The sequence below is a fragment of the Xiphophorus couchianus genome, chromosome 3, assembly GCF_001444195.1.
Source record: "Xiphophorus couchianus chromosome 3, X_couchianus-1.0, whole genome shotgun sequence".
NCBI classification, from domain to species: domain Eukaryota; kingdom Metazoa; phylum Chordata; class Actinopteri; order Cyprinodontiformes; family Poeciliidae; genus Xiphophorus; species Xiphophorus couchianus.
Window position 1 is genome coordinate 20,196,445 of NC_040230.1, and position 23,343 is coordinate 20,219,787.

General features: G+C 37.2%; 1 protein-coding gene across 3 annotated transcripts in view; it reads left to right on the plus strand.

The window, feature by feature from the left end:
* Positions 1 to 23,343, plus strand: part of LOC114142274 (collagen alpha-1(XIV) chain-like) — a 120,223-nt gene that overhangs the window by 12,432 nt on the left and 84,448 nt on the right. For 2 of the 3 annotated variants that reach the window (XM_028013470.1, XM_028013471.1), the window contains exons 3-5: positions 5,643 to 5,759; positions 8,825 to 8,968; positions 10,303 to 10,407. In XM_028013470.1, coding sequence (XP_027869271.1) covers positions 5,643 to 5,759; positions 8,825 to 8,968; positions 10,303 to 10,407 — 366 coding nt within the window. Of the gene's footprint in view, positions 1 to 5,642; positions 5,760 to 7,796; positions 7,895 to 8,824; positions 8,969 to 10,302; positions 10,408 to 23,343 lie in introns of those variants that run through there. The other variant, XM_028013472.1, reaches the window with a different exon arrangement.

The following is a 23,343-nucleotide window of genomic DNA, read 5'->3' on the forward strand; positions in this document are numbered from 1 at the left end:
CAGATGTGATTTGTTCCTAACCACCGTTTAATGGATTTAGGAAACTGCCTGGAATATTGTAATGTTCCTTGGTTCTGTCATTAAAATATTCAAAGCATGAGCTGCCCTATGCTGATTGCACTAACAGAAATAAACTCTTCATATATTTCACTCTGTATGTACATGAATCTAAATCGTGAGTTTCTATGGAACTCGTTTCTTTAATTGAAACTCTAATGTATTGAGTTGTTTAAACACATTAACTACATAAACGTTTGCATGCTGTAACACATAATCAGTAATGACAGAGTTTTGATTGTCTTTTTGGTTCTTCCTCTTGTTCATTATTATTATTTAAATGCTCAACCTTGACCAAATGACTGAAGGGGACTGATAGGGCAACAGTATAATCATGCAGCTTAGTATTCAGCCTTACACACTCAATGCAGCAGCCAGATGACTGCTGTAAGAAAAAGGCATTACTTACACAAGATTGCGATGAAAGAGTGCAAAAAGGCATTAATTCACTGAAGCACAAGCAGGAGTGTAAGGTGGGGATGAAGGGGGTGAAATAAAACGTGAAAAAAGAGCAGAATGGATGAGAGGCAGACAGTTTAAACCTGAAGGTGTGATAAAAACAGAGAAGGGTTCCATGAGAGCGGTGGAGGAGATAAAAAGAGAGGAGAGGTGGATAGAAGCCGGAGTGGATTTGCGCTAAGTGCTGTCTCCTCCATGAACAGAGTAGTTTGTGTACAAACGAGACGGCCGCGGCGTTGAGTGAGCACGCCCGGGCGTTCTCCCTCAGGTTCAGTACAGGATAGCTATCTTGCGGTGACAGAGCCAGCATTTGTCATCCATAAATCCTGAGCATTAGCAGAGCTCCTGCAGCCTGAATACTCAGCGAAGTCAGTACCAGGCTTATCTGGAGAGACAAGGAGAGGGTAGCCAGGGACTTAAAGCAAGGAAGGAAAAAAAATTAAGTAGAAATGTTGGCGAGAGGATAAAAGAGGAAGGAAAATCAAAGTGTGACTGGTATGAGACGAGGTTGAGAAGGAAACGGCTGTAAAAAAAATAAGGAGAGTTGGAGAAGAAAGGGCTAAGAGATTAACATGAGAAGGAAGGTGATGCTAAGGAATGGTAAAGAGGAGACTGAGAAGTCACCAAGTTCAAAGATAAACATGGATTAGGACAAAAAGATTTTGAATGAATGTTGAATGGTGAGTTTGCAAAGAGCAGTGAAGAATAAGAGAGAAGGGCGCTCTGGAAGTAAAGAACAGGAGAGAAGATGTTTGGAGGAAAAAAACAACTTATGTTGGAGAGGAAATCAAAAATGGGAACTGTTGCAGCTGAAGTGGAAGACAATGACCGAGAGGACGGTGGGAGAGTAATGCACCGGTGAGCATTTACTCCTCAGTCAGGATTCCCTCTGAACTCTCTCTGCTCGTAATCCTGACAGGAATCATCCCCTTCTCAGACTGGAAATCTCAAATCGTGTTTGCTTCACGTTAACCCAGATAATTCCAGTTCATACAGCTGAATGACATCTTTAGTCTACACACTGAAAAAGAGATAACCTTTCCTTTAAAAATGGCTCAAAAAAGGAAAGCATGTGAACTATACATTAGGAATGAATTTGCATTTATTTCTCATTGATAATTTGGCAACTTTTTTTGCTTGAAGAAATTGCTGTTTGGGTTTATGGCAATAATATTAATTATTCTGTTATTGTTTGTCTTTACTAAAGTTTTGTAGTTATGTTTTTGTCTTGTATTTTAAAAATTACTCACTCATTCCTGCTGCCTTGCTTCAATTAGTTTTGTATTTACCTCCATCACAGCATCTGAAAAGCAGAAATAGCGGTTCATCGAGGCAACTCTGTGTAAATAGTTTTAGGTGAAGCTCAAGGTAACTCTGTGTAAATGTAGTTTTAGGTGAAGCTGGTTCACTTGTTAGCCATTTGAGGGTGCATAAATGCTCTCACAAAGGATCTTTAGATTTGCCCAAGGTGATATTAGAAACCTACTTCTTGAAGTCTCTACATAATCTATTGTTTATATATTTGTTTAAAAAATGTTAAAAATGAACTTCTACCTTCAGCTTAATGATGCTTCTTGCTGTCGTCTGCTTAACCACCGTTCATGCAGAGCTGTATTGATATGCCGTAATCACAAAAGAATCTGCCAAGACTTGCTGCTGCGTTTGATATTAGACACAATATGAAGCTCACAGAACGTGATATTGTGAGACACAGAGAGACGCTAATGAATGCATGAAATGTGGGCACTTCTATCCAGAAAGAAAATGTGAAATGTGGTTGATATTTACGGCCATATGGTGATAAACAAGAACAGATGTGTGAGATTGTTGAAGGGTAATCAGAGGCCCTCATGTTCTGTTGGCATCCTGGGGTTATTTCCAAAAGTCGTTCATCAAAATTTTATGTCGATACAATCATCATCCTGCTCATAGATCTCGACATTCAGACATACAGTGGGCTCAATTTATTTTTTTTATAGGTTTGTTCCATAATTCAGTAGGTGAGTGTAATCACTGACATGCAAAGCAAAAGTAGAGGCACTCAAGGCAATTTTCACCCAATTATAAAAATCCTACCTACTCACTTCACCTACCATCAAACACACTATGTGATGCCAAGGTAGTAATCTTCTGAGCGCCATCATGCACTGAAAATTATTCATAGATTTTTATTGTGTGGTATAATTATACATTTTCAGCCCGTGCCTTTAGAGTATTGGATAGGTGGTATAGTGTCGTCTCTTAAGAAAAGCAGCAAGGAAACAGTAAAACTTAAAGTGTTTTATTGATGTTTCTGCAAATTACAATAGAGCATAAAATATTATAAAGGGATGTGATTCTTTTGATTGACTTTGCTTGTGCCCAAGTGTCAGGAGTTACACTACTCCATTTGTAAAAAGTTAAACAAGCACTGACATTAGCTTCTGTTAAATAATGCATTTACAGTTTTTATACATTTGAACAAAAATAATGAGACTTTTAAAGAAAATTCCATATTATCCATAAACTATAAGATGCAGAAGGCAGTCAATTGTACCATTTGTCAATTTATGAAAATTCTTGAAAATGTAACATTGTCTGCTGGGCTTGCTTTTGATTGACTTGGTTCTTATTTTAAGGTCAGTAATGGGACATGATCAAAAATATTTCAATAATCACTTAACTGTAAATAATTAACAGCTTTAATTTTGTTGAATAGCAGAATCAATAACTAGACACATAAAACATGTTATGCAGATATTTGTACCTCAATCTGGTCTGTGCCAGAATGTTGTGGATATGCTTTAATTAGCACAGGTCCACATACAGTTTCATATATACTGTATGTATTGATGTAACTTTTATAATTTGCAGCTTAAATGTTTTTCCCTGTTGCTTTGTCTTTTTCATTTTGATTGTTATATTGCGGTTATAATGTCAACACATTAAAAATAAATCCGTCTTTTTGCTTTAAGATAGTAGTGTTCTACTATGAATATATTAATAAATTGTATTCTCTTCACTAATAGGAATAACATGCAGTTTCTTTCTAAATGTCTTCTGGACATCGAGCAGTAAAGGCACTAATGACACAACCTGCCTCAGAGTACGATGTGGGAAGAAAGCTGACATAATCGACCATGAGTCATAAGCTGCTGGTTTGTCAGCCAGGACTGCTGATGGACCCCATGAACCCAGAATGACTTCTTGTAGCTGTTTTATCAGTTGAATGTTGAATAAAGGACCCAAACGCCGGCAGGCTGGTGCAGAAACAAAGGCAGCCGATTTAATAACGACAAAACAAAACTCACAATACAAAATACAAACCATGATGCAAACCAGAGGAACACAGTGGCAACACAATTTCACATTTATTCAAAATAAAGCAACTTTCTAGGCAATTGCTAACCTCTGTCATGAAATGGATGCGTGGTGGATGCTGTTACCACCACCAAAGCACCTTAAATCTTTTGCTGTTTCAGATACCATAAAATAAATTTAGCAAAAAATTTATATTTGAAAAGAACTGTTCGTAGAGATGACCTGTCCAGGGTGACCCCGCTTCTCGCCTGTCGACAGCTGGAGTTAGGCACCAGCACCCCTGCTGGGATAAGGGTGTGGGGAAAATGGATGGATGTTCATAGAGATTAAATAAAAAATTTAAAACTGAACAATTTTGTTCATTTGCCCCTACTGAGCAGACAGAAGTTATAATAAAGTAATTTCAAGGTCCAGCTATCCATTGAAGGCATACAGAAAATCCAGCATTAATGCTCCACCTTCTCTTTCACACACGGCCAGTCTGGACTCCAGAAACCCAAGATATTAGCTGCCAAATGCAGAAGTCGAGGCTCAGAACGAAAACCTAAAATCAATGTTATCAAGGAGTCTGTAGAGGTGGTCGACTGAGGTCCAACGAGGGCCCCACAGGCAAAAGCAGCAGAATCAGGACTTTCTACACATACAGAAAATGCTTCACAGATGCATCTTGAAATGTCATTTAAAATTTACAAATGCAGAAAACAGAGACCCAGGAAGGCCTGTTTGGGATAGATGGAGAGAGAAAAACAACTAAAAACAAAACGACAGATACAACATGACATAAAATCCATTGTCTAAACCATAAATTTATAAATGCTTTACATAAATCCAATCACTTCTGCAGGTATTGTCCCGTTACATCCATTGTAGCTCTGTGTGTACGTATATGGTCGTTGTCTAACTTGAAGTTTAATTTCCACCGTAGTCTTAAGTCTTTTGCTGGCACACATCATGTTTCCCATGGAGGGAAAAAACTAATCAGCTTTCACAACATGTTTACTGTGTCCCGTATGGTTTGTGGGATACTGCAAGCTAAACTTTTTATGACTTTCATTCGGCAAAGTATTTCTTTATGCCAATCTTCCATAAAGGGCAGATTACTTGAGTGTATGACTCTGCAATTGTTCTACAGATTCTCCTACCTGCAGTTCCCACAAAGTTACCGGGACTCCGTTGTGTATTCACAAAAAATGTAATCCATATTTTTTTCCAACCAAGTGACAATTATGTGTTACTTTGTTCTGGTTTTTCTCATATAATGGTGGCGGGAAGAGTTTCCAGTTTCAACCCCCGCTCTGTCGTTTTTGTGTCCTTGACATCTCACCCGCCTTGCCTGCTGGTGGTGATCAGGGGGCCCAGAGGCACCGGTGCATGGCAGCCCTGCTTCTGTCAGATTGCTTCAGGGCAGATGAGGCTACTATGTAGCTTATAGCAGTGTGTAGGCATGTGCAGGGGTGGGTGAATGAATGTAGTGTGAAGTGATTTGGGGTCGTCTGGACTTGATAAAGCACTATACAAGTACAGTATATGATATACCATACCAGCAGAATGCTTCAAAATGTGTGGTTGTATGGTGATAGGGGGTAGAAATACCATATTTATTCCATCATAAGCTGTGTGAACTCCCAATCTGAATTTCATTCCACTTTCTTCCTTCCAGTTTCCTTGTTTTATCTTATTCTGCAGCTTTCGGATCCCTTCCAAATACTTTTTAAGACATGTCTAATGATGCTTAGGAACTTTTCAGGTCACAGAGTTTCCTTGAATTAGACACAGGTCTCTTTTTACATGCTTATATCTGGTTTAAGTGTTACCTTACTCTTCAGTTCCAGCTCCGAGGAGGCTGCGTTTCAAAGTGCACAGTTCCCGCAAACTCCTAGTTTCATGGAGGGAGCCCAGAGGAGAAGTCGACAGCTATTTATTTCTCTACAACAGCTTACCAGGTAGGATCCTCTACACACATGAACAGAATACACACACACAGAGAGATAAAACACTATGTCAAAGAGTAGTGTAACTTCAGGCACCCGAGGAAAGAAGTAGGAAATGGATTTTTTTTTTTTAATCTGCCAAGAAGGATTATGTAATTTACTTCTTATCAAAACTCCTTTGAACAAATTTCACTTCTGGGAGATCTGCAGGCCTCAAAATTTGTTCTGCACCTTTGCCAATTTGGAGAGCATGGGGGAGTGTTTCTGCTGAATATGTGGGACTTGTCAGAAGATTTTTAAAAGAGGGACTAATAGAGGGGACAGTAGCAGGACCACTTTCTAACTCATGTTGGAGGTCAGCCTGGGTTAGCTGAAGAATGCACCATGTTCTGCTTTGTTTTGCATCTGCTGCACGCTGTGCAGATGCAGTGCATTCACAGCCTAGTAGAAATCGCTCTAATCATTGCTGAGAGCATCCTCATCCTGTAGTCGCAGTGCACCTGCATTTACAGCCAAGACTCAGGCACTTCACTGCTACTGCATTATGGTCTGCATCTGGTTATAAAGCTGGGCTTAACATTAGAGTTGATTTTTTTACAGCCTGCATTAAAAAGGAATATGCAGGAATAGGGATTCTATAATAAAACTCATCTGGCGATATCATGAGAATAGAACTAAAATTCAGCTTTATGCCTCCTTTCTCAGGGAAAAGAACAGATTATTGCTGAAAATGCAGTTTCAGGTAATTAATTTCAGTACAATCTTTGCTGCATTCATATGGTGAATAAAGCCTTTTTTTGATCATTGTGAAAGGAATGAAATCATGTTCCTTCCTTCTTGTTTCGGAGTCAGAGGAGGTGAATGATGGAGCTAGTTCAGAGCTGCTGAGGAAACATCTTTATAGATCACAAAGGATTCAGTTAGATTAGTCACTGACCTTTTGGGTCAAGATAATTTTCCTGTTCTACAAAGACAGAAAGAGCTAGGTTTTTATGAAAGAAGATGAGATCGATTTCACAGGAGAACATGACTTGCTGGATGTTTTCTTAATCTTAAACCTGGAACAGAGAAACTCACCTGTTCCAGGTGAAATCGGGTTGTCGTTTTCACCTGATTAAACTGAGGAGAGAATCTCTGCTTCTTCACCTTGCTGTTGGGTTTCTGTATGACATACAACACAGAAACCCAACACCATACCTGACAGGTGGTACAGTGTTTTTTTTTAGGGTGAACGCCTCGCATTGAATCCTCCAAACATTTCTCTTATATGTCCTGCACCTGATGAGTTCAATCTTTGTCTTGTCTGACTGTAAAATCTCTCAGAAGACATTCGATTGGTCCTGCTGTAAGTTTCTGTTTTGCCTGAAGGAGAAACTTCTCCCCAAGTTGGTGGTAAGTAGTGTTGGGTCAAAGGGTTAAAATTATAAGTAACTGGTTCCAAACACAGGAAAGCAGCAAGTGTACATGAGAGTGAAGTGTTGACAAATATCAAATTGTTGGTAGCTTTTTTAATTCAAGGGTTAAAAAGTGTGTGGTTTCTCTGCAACATCAGAAATTAATCTAATTTCAAATAGCAGGGTGTGTAAAGGCTCATATATTTGAGCCTTTGTGTATAATTTTGAAATGGTTCAATAATTAATTTCTGTGAATGAGGAGAGTGTTTCTGTCACATCCCTTGTTATTGTGGACTTCTGCTTTTTTCATTTCTGTGTATAGATTTGTTATTTTGATTATCTTTTCCTCCAGCCCAGTTTATTCATTCAGTTTGTTCATTACCTGAGTTTTGTGAGTTTTGGCGTATTGTGAACTTAGTATTATCTTATTATAGTTTATTCCTTCTGTTAGTTTAGTTTCTCTTTTTATCTGTTTGATTTATTTTGTTAGATTTGGTATTTATTCCTGTTATTGTTTAGGTTTTCTTCCTCCTATCTTCATCTTCGTTTTAGTTGCTTTGCCATTTACTCCCCTCCAGCTGCTAGTCATTTTCTTGTCTAGTCTTGCTCCCTTCACAGCTGCAGCTGGTTACCTCTGATTAGCTCTTTTGTCATTTTCACTCCCTCCTCTGTCCTGGACTCCAGTGGCTCATTCATTGTTCTGTTTCATTGTTGCGCTCTGCTGCCTCTCCATGTTCTGGGTTTCCAGTTTTTGTAAGTTTTTGACTTGTATTCATTAAACCGTGGCTCATATGACCACTCTGTTCTCCTGACTGCATTTTGGTCCAAATCCAAATTGAACAATTTAGAGTTTTCAATGCTAGTGCATTTTTTCCTTCTTCTTCTTCTTTATATGAGTAAAAATGAAGCCATGCGACACAAATTAAACTTTTTAAAAAAACTTTGTTTTGTTTTTAAAAACAAAATAAAAAAATAAACTGTATCTCATTTTCAGGCCTCAGTATAGTGGTTGAGTCCAGTGTTGAGTCCTTCTAGTGTGTTGCAGTGTAAAGCGGTGCAGGGCGTTGTGTGTACCTGCTTCAGTTTACTGTCTCTCTCTGGCTGAGACACACAAAACTTATAGTTTAAAGGAAGGGAAGAATAGGCACTCACACACACACCACAAGGGAATAATTCACATGTGTAGGATTGTATATGATTAATGCAGCCTTGTCTCCACAACGGTATTATACATTAATTTGTTTCTGCAGCTATAGTTTCAACCCACAGTTTAGAAACGTTTGTGAAATTTATGTTAACTCTAAGTATGAAATTTTACCATTTTCAACCTGCAACAATTTAGTAACCTGTCAAAGGCAGATCCAGAAGATCAATAAAAGCACTGAAAGCATCTAGCAGAAGGAAAGAACAGACAGCCAAACACAAAATCAAGATCATAATACTAGATTTTCCTTTTTTATCCACATTTAACCACTTGTATTTGTCAGGTATGTGGTCTAAGAATTGCATAAATAAATCCACATAACAAAATATTTCCACCTTGACTGTTGAACAGCTCTTCAGATGAGTTTGCTTTTTCCTAAATGGTGGCTTACAAAAAAACATTTTTATGTAATTCTAATGTTATTTCTTGTGACTGAGTGTCTAAATGTCCCGTTTTTTTTATCCCTTTCTCTGTTTTAGGTGGTCAGCAAAGGGAGATCATTGTGTCTAAATCTGACCCAAAGGTTTTAATAACAGACTACAATCCGTCTAAGGACTACATGATTAGTGTCATTGCTATTAGAGGCAGAGAGCAGAGCAGACCACTTCGGGGGAGATTTAAAGGTTTGTTTCATTTCTTTCTGCCCTTCTGGAATAGTCTTGTCTTTTCTGTTTTTCTACTTAACTAAATAGTCTTTTTGTTTTGTTCTCATTACGTTTGGCCTTTTCCTATTTTAAGCTGTTTAGACACTCTCTCAGATCATTTTGTTATGCAGTGTCTATACTGTATATTTTTCCCTCTATCACTTTTCTCTTATTTGTTCTTCTACTTGGTTTTGTTGTTGCTTCATTGTCTCATTTTTAAAAGTTATTTTCTACTTTCTTCCATTCCCCCCATCTTGGCTCAAAGAAGCCTTGGACTAAAAGACTCAGTACGATCAGTTTCAGCATAAATACCAGCACTCTGGTATTTAATAGCGTTTAACAGTACTACTGTGTTTTTGGAGTTCATGGTCTCTCCCTTCATTCTCCACACTAAATCAACACCCCTGTGCCCAAAGAGCTCAAATTTACACTCTTCTAACCAAAGAACACATTTCCAAAACACATCACCATGTTTCAAATGTTCAACTTTAGTCGGACGTTGATGCCCTGTTGTTTCAGCAAAGGAGTTTTTCCTGGACGGTGACCTCGAAGTTCTTCATGATGAAGAACTATGACACTTTCTTGATGCATCAAGTCCAGTGGAGGCTATTTTAGCAACAATCATCTTGGCTGAGACCCAAAGGGTGACATATCTGGCTTTTTTCCTCTGCAGCTTTTAAAAAGTTGTGCTTTCAGCCACACCCAGCTTTATTTGCAAAAGAATGTGCGCCCTGATGCTTGGCAATGATGCGTCATGCAGCTGTTCTACACACCATGAAACATTTGAAAATGACAATGTAGCCTTCACCCTCAGATTAAGTGCCTATTATCTTCTTTCTTAGGGCCAGACTTTTTTTTTCCTTTTGGCATGATAAATTTGCTTCTGATCAAAAATGTCAGATTAGTCAAAGTGTTACAAAATTAACTCTGGTTAGCAGGACTGGTGCCATTTGAAGGTTCTGTGCTAATTGATTACCTCGATATGGTGTGAAAGTTAATTAAATATTCAAGTGAGGTAAAAGCTAATTTGATATTCAGATTTGTCTTGGAAGTAAATTAAGCTTCTTGTTTAGTTCAGCACATAAATAAAATATACAGATAAAACTTTATGGAGATTTTGTCTTCGGTGTTTCGGAAACAATTCAATTATGGACAGTTTTTATTGTGGCCGTTTCTATGGAAATACTAAGAGTTTTGTGTGATTTCATCAGGGAAACTCTCAGCCACATTACCACATTATATTTATGGCAAAATAAAGTTTCTTAATCCGTGTTTTATTTCTGTTCTGTTAACGTCTCATTACCTCTCTCCAGCTAAACCAGCTGCTCGAGGTGATAGTGATAAAGAAGATGAGTCTGAGCTGCAGAGACTGACTGATTCAGATGGACCTCCTGACGATGCCAACGAGATCTCTGGAGGTAGGACAAAAACACACACCATTTCCATGACAAGAGGCTGCCTTTAAGCTGAACATATAAATGAGATAAATACCTTTTGGATGGATTCTCCAGTCTGTTGCCATAGAAATGTTTTGGAGGCTGGCAGATCAGCATGTGTAGTGTCAGTGCAGATCCGGTTGTTTCCAACAACATGCAGAGTTTGTGAGCAATCAGTAATGGAAAACGTCAGAGAAATGCCCTGACTGGCACACGTCAGGTTTTCACCCGACAAGTGAGAACGAAGATGCCAGAACCACATATTCCTCGCTGATGAATCTGTCATAGTTGTGATTTCTGGAAACATTTAGTGTTTAACATGAACTCCTGATATAAGCAAAGTGTCATTCACTGTTCGCTCTTGTCTGCATGAGTTGAAGCTGCTTTTTTCTTAAAGAATTTGCTTTATGTTTGAAACCAAGCTGTTCCAAGATGTTCTTTTTGATGGCTTAAGATTTGTTTTCAAAGAAATTTACAGATAGATGTCTTGGATATTTTGCTGAGTGGTCTTCCTGCTAACACATTCCCAGTTAACATGGGAATTTGTTTTGCTCATTAATCATTTTTGCAATGCTTTTGGGTTTTACTAATGTGTGAAGATCATAATAAAATCCCATCACACAGATGATGCATATAGCAACATCTCAGATATTAGGAAAGCTGTTAATGTGTGAAAGTGTTTGTTTTATTAAATGTGAGTCTAAATGTATTCACACCCAAGACAGATGTGGATTTAAAAATTATTTTCATGCAACCCAAATATTTGCTTGTCTTTCCTTCACCTTCTTATTTACACTTTGAACAACATCATCACAGTGATGACATATAATTACATTCCAGTGCAAACCAGGGAAAAAGAGGTTTGTCTCTGTGGACATAATGGTGCATCTCTCAAAAGATAATTAATGAATGTAAAAGGAGAATCAACCTTAAACCTGTTTTTATTTGCATTATAATAAACAATGGTGTCTCTTCTCAATAATGAATGGAAACATCTGTTGGAATCACAGTAGTAAAACCTTCCTTGCTGACCAGCTTTCTGCGTGTTTTCATTGTATTTTGACAATTTAACTTTGGCTCCAAGTCTTTGAAGTTGGAAGGCCTCTTTGCCATCACCCTAATCTTTAGCTCCCTCTGGAGACTCTATCAGATTCATATTGAGACCTAAAAGTCAAAATTACCTCCAGTAAGAAGAAACAAAACGATTGCTCTGAACCTAACTCTGCCAGAAGTGTGATTAAATTTTGATCCACACATTAGTTTCCTTCCAGCAACAGCATTAGAGCCCAAGTCTAATAGAAAGCATTTGCTCTGGGGAAGAAAGCTAATTGTTTCAATCTGAACTCATTTGATTCACACCACCTAAAGATGCATTTAGGGCCCATTCGAAATTTGTACAACACTCAAACAGTGTTATTTTTATGTATATACCAACTAGCAAGTTTAATTAAAGTGACAGATGTTTGTGCTGGTGTAATGACACAATTACTGGACATTTCCTGGATGCATAAAATGAAACTGGTGTGAAAGGAAACTCCTTAAGTCGTCGTATAAGAGCAATCAGCCATCAAGATATCAACCTCTGTCCTGTTCAGCACCGCCGTAGTTTTAGCTGTTGTGTTGATCTCTACAGTGCATTAACTGTACAGACTGCAATTATTTTAATTACTATACAGTTATATATTGATTGTACCATATAATTCTTCTGTAATATGCTAAATGTGCATTTCAGATATGCTGATGGAGCACACAAGTACAATTTATTTATACACACTGAGAGAAGCGATGAACAATTAATTTCCATAAAAACATAACAAATTGGCTCTTGGGTGCAAAGCACATAGCTAATAAATCCTGTACTGACTGCAGGTTTTAGAAATAGCTTTTATTAATTGCAATACCAAACAAGTTAAAAGATTAAAAATATTGATTTTAATTTTAATCAAAATTATGAATGAAGGATTTATCTGTCCTATTTAAGTCTTATTTAATTCCATTTATGATTACAACACTTATAATTTTGTTGGTGCAGTTTCAGACATTAAACATTTTCTAAATTTTTCTCTGTAAAACCTGTTTCTCTGTGCTGTATCATCATGGTGATACAGAGAAATAAAAACAACGCAAAACAATAATAAACTCCAACAGCAAAGAAAAAATAGAAATGGAAATGTACTTTTTTGAGCTCTCTTGGTTTGTTTGTACTCAACCTTCCTGTTATCTACAGAAGTCTTGCCCTCTCTGCCCATTGCAGTCTGAATGAGGTAATTAAAGAATATAATTTACTTTAGATTACTTTAAGATTGTTCTTATACCTTTTGTGCTTTATTTTTTATTTAGTTTTTAAACATGTCATTGCAGCTAACTTTGACTAAAAATAGAGAATCCACAACCTCCTGGTAAAAATGGTTTATAACTGCAATCTGGTGCTTACTTATGATGTTTTCTGTTTGGAAAATAATAAAATTTTCCCAATAATACAATTTTACAATACAATTTTCTTTCGCTAATAAGAAAATATTGTTGTCTGAAGTTTTACATTTGATTCTTTATATTCTTATTCATTTAAGATACTTAGAAATAATTTGCCAATGTAACTTCCATGTCACTCATAAAACAAATTAGTGGAGTAGTTTGAAATAGAAATAAGAACGGTTAACTAAAAAAACAAGTGAAAAAGTGGTTTGCGTCCATGTAAAACCAGATGTTTTTTTTCTGCATGCAGAGAAACAGAAAACTGCAACTGCAGTTGCAGTTTGTAGATTTAACTCACAGCTAAAAAATAATCTTTACTAGAAACTCTATTTCACAGCTGACATTGAAAGAAAACGTTCAGAAAATTTAAGTGAGAAAAGTTTAAAGCTAAATATCTGGGCCACTGAAAGAAAAAAAAACCTTTCTACAGATATAATTCAACCTGTATTCCAATTATTTTAAAAAGAAAAAAATTAAACCACATAAAGCAGGCTTTGTGTGTCTAGACCCACCCACAGGTTTTAGTCTTTCATATTAAGTTCCTCTTACTTCCCTTTCTTCTAAGCAAGGATATTATAAAGTTGGATTTCCATTATATTCCTGTTATTAGACCCAGCTACCTTTCAATGCAACACCGGAGACTTTGATTGGTTCTTTGCTTTTCTAGCTGTTGGGGATTATAATAATATCCTGCTGTGCTTCTGTAGATTCTGTCTGGATTCAGCTGCAGCGATAATAATAATGCATCTCTTTAGTTCAATAGAGAACGCTCCTTTATATTGAGGCATAATGTGTGACTGCTTCTCCTCTTCCCTCCACATGATGCTCTGCATGTGTATTTATATTCCACGGTGATAACAGCGGCGTCCCACTGAGCTACACAGAGATGGTGCTACAGACAGTCTCCCAGGGTTCCTGTGTGAATGTGTTTTGTGTGCGTAGACGAAGGTGTAGCTGTGTGGAGTTTAGTACTGCTGACCTACTCCATCTTTGTTCCAGAGTAGCAATCAGGGCTTTCATGTAAGAATACCTTAATTACAAAAGCTGGTCATTCCTTCCTGTGTATGTGGTGATATTATATATATATATATTTATATATATATATGTATATTTTAGGTTGCTGATGATTATATTTAGAATTAGGTTGGTATTGGGATAAAAAAAGATCCTACAGTTTCAATTTGAACAATTTAAAGTTTGTCATCTCTTGCCAAACATGTTTTTTTTAATCTTACTGACTATGTAATACAATCAACTACTTCAGGGAGGGATTAGATTTCAAAGATGTTACTGTTGAATGGGGTGTAACAAGAAAGTGGCAGATAAGGCCATTAGCCAAAATAAATGCCAAAGAATTTCCTCTACTATCAATGAAATAACTGCTTTTGCCATCCACTGTTTGGTTTCTGGAAATACTCTCCAACCATGTTACCGTACTTGGACATATGTTTGAGCTAAATAAAAAAGTCTCCATTCAATCAAAGGAAATTAGTTTTCCGTCTTCTTCTGTGGTGACACCAAGTTACTCGGGCTCTTAGAAAATACAAAATGTTTGCAGTGGGCTGAATATGTTTTCAGTCCACCACAACCCCAACAGGAGCAGGTATGAAAATAAAATTTCCCCTTTGTGTCAATTTAATAACACATACTTATGTGTTATTAAATGTGGCTTGCTTAAAAGCAAAGAGAAACCAACCTGGTATTTTTCTCTTTTGTTAGCTTATGTTTTTGTAACTGATCAGTCTGGGGGGATTTTGTTGTTCAGTTTTTAAATGATGAATCAGTTTACAGGGGGTCGTGTTTGATTGCAGGTGGAGAAGTCGATGCACATCGACGATGGGCATCAACTTACCGAAATGGACTTGGAACTCAGGGAACTGATAAAAATCCTAAACCAATGTCTGATGCCCCATACTCTAATATCTGACCTCTGTTAGGGTTAGGGAAAGACAGCTGTAAGAAATTCAGCTCAAAGTTTAAAACAAACCATGTAAGGGGAAACGGAAACATGTGGAAGAATCCACTTTGGTCTGATTAAAACTAACTGGATATTTTTTGATTACTTTGTTATGTATGCAAAACGCTGTGCATAAGGGGAAACTAACACCCCATATAAATCTAAACACACAGGCATCAGAATGGAACATGGCGATAGCAGTATTATGCTGTGGGATTCCTTTTAATCGGCAGGGGAAGAGAAGATGATGGAACTAAAGAAAAATGTTTACATGCTGCTGTGGATGAGTGTATTTAATTGAAATGGCATGAATCAAAATTAAATGTTAAAAAAAAAACAGTTACTGAGATGAATATTTAACCCCATGTCTGGAGGCTGAACTGGTAGGACAAAAACTCCACGCATGTTGGCTTTTGCCTGAAGAAGATCTGCTACTGAACTGTAGCATATTAAAATTATAACTCTACTTGATGGTTAAAGAAGACAGATCAATATTATTTCATAATATTATTGAGAACCACAGGCAAACAGAGGACATATTGTCTCTATTTTAGTTGCTTTTCACATAGTTTTCTCTTAGTTTAAGGTTCATTTGATGGACCATAGTGTATAGAGATTTTTCTGTCTGCTGTGGGATTACATGTTTCTGAAGGGTTACCTTGTTTTTTATTCCAACATCATCAGAAAAGGACAAGGAAAATTAATATTCATGTTTTGCTTAGCAAAGAATGGAGGCTGATGTATTTCTCTGGAAATAGGTCCTAAACAATATTATTGAAAAAACAAATCTAGTATTTGTACAGCTGTGCAACAATAGCTCTTTTAAGAAATCTGTCAAGTGATATGTGTGGGGTTAAGACTGCATTTGTTACTGGACGCTAAGCAGCCTTTAGTATGAAAACTCTTGGTGGCATTGTGGAAAAAAGAATGAATGAATTTGTTGAAGCTGGAAACACCCAGTCAGGTTTATTTAGAACCGCAGGTGAGAACCCTGTCCGCTGTGTCTTACAGATGTGTTTTATACCCCAAGAAGAAGAAGTGCAACAATATTTGCAAGATCGACTGTGAGAACTAGTGTCTGTTTATCTGTCTACTGCAGGTGCAGACATCATCTCTGGCAGGCGACCTTCAAAGTGCCAAAGCAGAGAAACTCATATTACACACGGAGCTCAAAGGCATAATTAAAATAAAGACATAACATTTACCATTAGTTCAGGCAGTCATGAGATTTGAGAGAGGTCAATACAGTCAAAAGCCTTTAATTTTTTTTTTTTTATAACAAATTAAAATTCTCAGGTTTAATTTAAAGCAGTGTTTATATTTCCTAAATCCATCATAGTTTGAAAGTTTTAGAATATGTTACAAATAGAAATGGTAAATCAATATTTTCCTTTGCTGACTGTTAGAGTGACATGCAAAAGGCGAGCAGTTGTGACACAATAGAGCTTTTTTTATCACAGTTGCTCACTTCTTCACAGCGACTGTACTGAAGGGGTGTTGTGCTGTCAGAACATGAGGTTTCTTAACTTGCTGGTTCTGCAGAATCAAAGACATGATGTGAAATACAACAGCTTTCGTGTCTAGAGTGGCACAAATTCAGTTCTGTGACTTCCTGTGGTAACAGCTCAGGGGTGCAACACTGACATCCCTTCATCCTTCGAGTCTTAGAAACTCTTGAACACAACCTATCACATCTAAAAAATCAACTTTAGATGCATCCACTTGAAAACAGTGTTGGTGTATTCTTGAGATAGTCGTATGATTGTGCTTACCAAACTGTTGCATTCGGAGAGGACACATTGATGAGGATGGTAACATCCCCAGAGGGTTTTCAAGTACTTCTCTGATCAGCAGCTGGATGGTTCAAATTTGAATGATCAGATATTCTGACCAGACAAACTCTCAAATCTCAAGGGATGGATAAATCAGACCAATGCTGACCTTAAGATTGGCCTTGACTTCAGCCATGTTTAATATGTATGGGCTATGTGCAAAAACAAAATCTCTAAATCAGAAAGTTTTAATGAACAATACAGTCTCCAAGAAAACAAGTGGTCAAATATTCAGCCAGAAGCTAAATAACCTCAAATGTTTGTGGCTTTTCTGTCATTTGGTGAGGGATATTTAACTAAATATTAATGTTGCATACGTACATAAGATGTCCTATGTACAATTATGATTGTGTGTGGAATATAGATAAACCACAAAAGCATCAAACATGTGCCTCTAATTGTAATGAAATTGTTTGCTGTATCATCATTACTCCCAGCAAAAGAAATGTTCAAATGCATCAATCTAAAGATCAAAATTATGACATTCATGCTGAGTGTATGGAAACTTCTGAATGCCACAGAATTTCCTTTCTTAAATGCTCTGGTGCTTCATTGTAGTTTTTGTATTTCCAACCGAAGGTGAACTTAACACTCACACATGCAAAAACAAATTGAACCCAAGAGACAGATGCTGTTAAAGTTGAGCTGGAGGCCAATGAGATTCAGCTGACATTCAGCATACTGGTCATGAAGGAGTAGGCGAGTCTTATCTGTCATCACTGCAGAGAGTTAGAAACTCTCACCTGCTGATTAAAGTTTCTAAATTTGTAACAATTTATTCTCAAGAGTATGCATATTGCAGATATTTGTCTCTTGTTTAGCCTTTCTTTAGACACAGTATTTCCATGCATCCTTCAGTTTTCTTTTAAAATCTCCAGCAGTTGCACAAATGCAGAGAAATCTTCACTATTCGGCTACTGTAAAACTCAGTGGACTCACTGGATTGCAAAGATTTTGCCAAGAGACATGTTGATAAATGGACAGCAAGACAGTCAGTAAGGGGAAATTAATGAGTTGAAGCCAACATAATCAATACAAAAATTTCATGTAATATAGACTAGAACAGCAGCATAATTAAACTCCAATGATTCTAAGCAGTTCATCATTCCTTTGGATTTGAGTCTTTTAATGCCAAAATCTTTTACTGTCACAGAACATGCTTGTTTATACAAGAAAGTAATGCTTTCACAGAACAAAGCAGATATGGAAGTATTAAAGTGACTAATGGACAAGAAGGTACTGCTTCTGTATAAGTTGTGGAGTATCCACATAGGCTAAGTGAGACACTTCTGATTGAAAAGTACTGGAGGAAATGAGAAAAGAAATTGTTTTTCTCATGAAATGCAAAAGTAATTTCTGAAATTCATTTTGGCGTCTTTTCCATCACTTCTGGTCCTTTATTTTCCATACTGTATATTTTTCTGCTCATAAATTATTCCTGCTGAAAGGAGCAGAGGAGAGATCCTGATCCTGAGCTGCTAAGACCCTCCACTCATTTGGATGTGAGTCGTGTTTGTGTGGTCTGTGCAGCCCGTCCTCTATTAATAGAGGACATTTATGGGTGAGTTGAGCTAATTGTATGATGGCGGTTAACAAGTGCATAGATGTGGCTGTGCTAATGTCATTTTATTAATTATTGGCAGGAACTCAATTAAAATAATTAGCATCTAATTTCCTGATTGCACCACTGTTGCTTCCCATCTCTCTATCTTTCTGAGACACTGGGCAGGACTATTTGTTTTGTGCTGAACCAATATCTTATATTCTTTTATTTCATGCAGGAAACAAAACAAAAACAGTGAAAGTTTGCATTAAACCAAAAGATTCAAGAGTCGTTATGTGCTTAATATTGAAAGAGTAATGCAATTCCTCCTTTTACTTTTGCTCACAGCATGCCTATTAAATGTCTTATTAGGGTAAAATAAATCAACTTAATGAGCGTAGTTGGAAAACCTTTCATGTCAAGGGGACGTTTTGTTTTCGAAGCTGATGTGTTAGAAGCAGAAAACTGCTCCTGCATAAAGATTTGAGTCAGTTTGTCAGGGGCCAAATTGTGTTGGCTCAACAACAAGATCGGAGCGTCTCCTAAAGTTCAATTGTGGTTTTGTTTTGTGGTGGTCAGCATCTTGGAAAAGTCGGCAAAAAAGAAGAGTTGTGTCCACTGTAGCTGTGCTTTGCTGAAGCGAGATAGTTTCTTGATCCTAAACAAAAAGGTCCATCGAGCAGAAAACAATGACAAGAGGTAGGAACCATAAACTAATCAGTAAAATTCAGCACTAAGCCACTGTTGATTTGTAGAGCCATAAAACCTGTTGGGAGCTACACACACGTTATAATCTTAAACGTGTGTGGAAACAGATATTACATATGTATTCAACTTTTAAAAGAGAAATCTCTGGATTATTATTAAGGTTTCACTGGAAGCTACGCTGGTGTAATCCGCTGTCTTGTCAAGACATTTGGTTTTAATTATGAACATAAATCTGTCCTAATGAGGCAACACATCCTAACCTATTCAACTATCCCTAATATTTTGGGTTTCTTGACTAGACTTATGTCTAAGATGTATATTAATGTAAGGTTAGGGTTGGAATAAGGCATTAACTTAAGAAAAGGAAAGAGTTTTGTTTAGAACTGTAATAAAAAATGGAGAAAAGCACAACTATAAAAGTTTATATGTGTGAATCAGGTAGATTCCATACAGGAAACAAACAACAAAGAAAAATGGATAAGCCAAACAAAGGTGGATGGGAGGGAAAATGACAAAAGGCTTTAAAGAAGTAGAGTATTGACAGGCCACATTATGCTTTTACCATCCATAATATCTGTTGTTTCTGCATATCTGTGTGGTGAATGAAGTGGAACCAAACACTCAGTGGAATAAAGATCAGGAGCGCAGACACAGACAGATCTTTCATGAAGTGACATAAATCCTCTGAAAACAGCTGCTGGATTTCAACTTAAAACCTCATGGATCAAAATACTTAATCTCACATATAAACACCCACAGGCTCAGGTTTCACCAATGAATATGAATGTCTGTGCCTAACTGAGTTTGTCTGATTTAAACAGTGGACTGCTGACCAAATGACAGGTGTATCATTCTGCTGCATGTCATCGTCTTCATAAATAAGCTACTCTCCGATCTCCTTAACCACTGTCATCTGGTGTAAGGATGGATCACTGAGTTACCTGCGGTTTCTTTTTCCTTCTATTAGTCTAACACAACTGTATATTGCTGAAAAAAGTTAACTTGGCTATTTCTTCATTCACAAATCCACTTTAAAAGCATTGCAAAACTGAAAGAATAAGTTATTTCTCAGAATTTACATCCATACATCGCTGTGCAAAAGTATTCAAACTTCTAATTTTTTTTCACTTTTATAACATTACAACTACAAACTTAAAGAACCACAGGTTTTTCCTATTTTTAGATTTTAACATAAAGAAAACGCATAATTCTATATAAAAACAGGATGGATGCGGGGTGTGCCGTGATGGCGTAGTGGATAGCGCGACCCATATTTGGAGGCCTTGAGTCCTCGACGCGGCCGTCGCGGGTTCGACTCCCGGACCCGGCGACATTTGCCGCATGTCTTCCCTCCTCTCCTTCCCCATTCCTGTCAGCCTACTTTCATAAAAGGGACACTAGAGCCCACAAAAGAGCCCCTGGAGGGGTAAAAAAACAGGATGGATGCATTTTCTTTATCATTTTCTTTTCCAACCTAATGACATAGAAAGTAAAATATCTCTGGTAATTTTAGTGTAATGCAGATGTGCAAATTCAAATGCAATTATTCCATGAGAAAACTGAAAAACTACTAAAACCTAATAGTATTTGCTTCTTTATATTTTTACTATCAAGTTATCTAGAGCCACTACAGAACATCCAAAGAGCCACTTGCGACTCCACAGCCAGTGTGTCTGCTGGTCACTAACCTGATCACTGCCTCACATCTTCTCCAAGCAGATCGCCCTGTATTTAGCTTCATCCATCTTCCTTTCTGCACCGACCACTTCCAGAGTCCCTGTTGAAGACAAGGATTCCCAGGATTGCTGAAAATAGCAAAACAAGGAAATTTTTTATGAATTGCTGAAGTCACTAAGGGGATATCGAGTAACTATTTAAACCTATAGAGTTATGAAACTTTGACTTCCAAAACATAGGGATTCACTCTTAGTCAAATGAGGGTTAGAAACTGAACAGGGTAGTAATTGTTATTTCTATAAATGACCTCACAGGGGCAGCAACCCTCCCTCAATGACGACTGTAAAAACCTTTATCTGCAGAAGAAGAACTGAATAGCAATGGCTCCCTTCCTGGGTTATAGTAATTGGAACAACTACTAAACTTTCTCAAAGGTAGTTAAGGATTGAACCTGAAGTTAGATTACATGTTTTTTTGTTGTCGGTTTTTTTATGAGAATTGAGAAGAACTGACAGCAGCAGGTTGTGGCCATTTCAGAGTAAGCAGCTCTTGATGTAGTCAAGATTTTTCACCTTTGCCCCCTTCTATTTGGCTTTTTATATCTGCTTTTCTGACATGTTTTGCACTTGCAGTCATATTCAATGATTTTGGGATTATGTACTAAGGTAAAAAATAATGGAATGTTGTTTATTCATAAGTCATAATATTTAAAGTCATTGATATTTAAAATCAATTGAAATACTTTGCAAAATAGAAAGAAATGAAATGTAGGTATGAAAATGTATTATAAATAAAACGGTAAATTGGCTCTGCTAAAACTTTTTAATTTCTATCCGCTTTTGTCAAAAGTCATATAAAGTTTGTTTTTTTCACAAACATCTTCGACAAAACATATTTTTAGGCATAAGTTCTTCATTGTTTCTCTTTTTAAAAATGGCAAGAAATGTTTGCATTCCCTTTTTTGAAATTATTTACCAAAGACCATAAAGCTTACACAATTAGTTGTAGCCTTGAATCAAAAGGTTGAGGGCCAAACCAATAAATCACATTGACCAGGGCAACATGAGGATCTGACAAACACTGAAGGAACCCAGGGACAATATGTCCACAGGAAGGAAGTGAAGAACTGAATACGAAGCGTGATTCTGGGTACTGATGTTGAAATGTTAGAAATCTTAACATGAAGCATAAATGAATCAACAAACTGTACAACTTATAAAACAGGGGAAACGCTGGCAATGAGAACCGATGTAAATATAATGCAAAATATAGGAATACACTGAATAGAAAACCTAAAAAAAACTTGAATCCCTAATAATCATAGCTACAGAAACCTGCTCACCAGGATATCAGTAATTTCCAATATGAAATGATACTTAAATAAATCTGGCAGAAGTAGTAATAAAATAGACGGTTTAATATCCTTGACACTTTTTTGAATTCATTGAAGCTGATACAGTTTTCAGTAATTGTTAGAGCTGAGCATTTCTACTGGTTAAACTTTTGGGAATTAATGTCCAATTATTATTTTTTAATATATCTAGCCATGCATTGACGATGAAGTACTCTTCTGAAAGCAGGTTCATCCTGAAGAAGGAGAAGGTTGTCACTGTGGGGACCATCCTTGCTTCTGTCCATGTATCTGCATGCCTGTCGTTGCCCTCAATATTAATTCCAGATACTGAAATACAATCACAGCGATGGGGAAAGTAACGTTAACTGAAGAGAGACTGAAATGACAGCACGCTCCGTCTGATCCCTGGCTAAATAGGGGTCAACAATAAATCAAGGCCGTCTGGGAAGAACTGTTAAGACCAGAGAGAGACAAAGAAAAATAGAGGAAGGGTTTGAGGCAATGGAGAAGTTTTTAAAACCAGATAAGTTTGTGTGCAACCGCATATTTTTGGGGGGTGTATTGTGCATTTACAATTCTCACAACTGTATTCATAAATGGGAATGCTTGTCAGTTTCTGAGTAAAGAAGATTTCGCAGCAATCTTCTTTGCTTTAAGTAATCTGCTCTGTAGGGAGCCCTTAGTTTGGAGTCTCTTTTGCTTTTACTTGTCTTCGCACAATCTGTAAGCTCCTACAATTGTTCTTTCTTTTAAATGACGTTCATAATTCCTGCTTTTCTTCTTTTCATGGCTTCAATGCTTTTCAGTGTCTCTCTACTTGATTAGCTGTTGGAGCCAACAGTGGCTGTTGCAGTCACATTTTTAGCACAGTCTGCTGCACTCCTACACAAGTTCATTCAGTTATTGCAAAGCCACAATTTTTTTTTTTTTTTCCCCCTGCAGCTCCACAGCCATGCACTTAGTGCTGTGAGATATAAGATTGGGCCTGTTCCCCTCTCTTGAATAGCAGGTGGACAGTCTGTCAGCTCATAGCCATGCCTGCTTTGCTTGGTGTGTGTCCAGCTGTGTGGTTAGCAGGTTTGGTCAGCACATTTTCTACTTTTGCTTCCAAGCAAATAAGGTTCAAATGTGATTCAGCCAACACTGTGATTCACAAAGTCACAAATCCGATTTTTCGGTGCTGAATAATAATAGCCAGACTACTGAAGTAATTTGTTGTTTGTGGATTTGTTCTCTTGGATGCAAACGGGTGTGTTTTTTTGCCTATTTTTTATTCATGGAGAATCTGGCAAAGACATTTTATATAATATTATAACAAACAGTGCAGCTTGTTGTGGCAATCCGTCACTGTAGGAGTGTTTGGTGGAGTGTG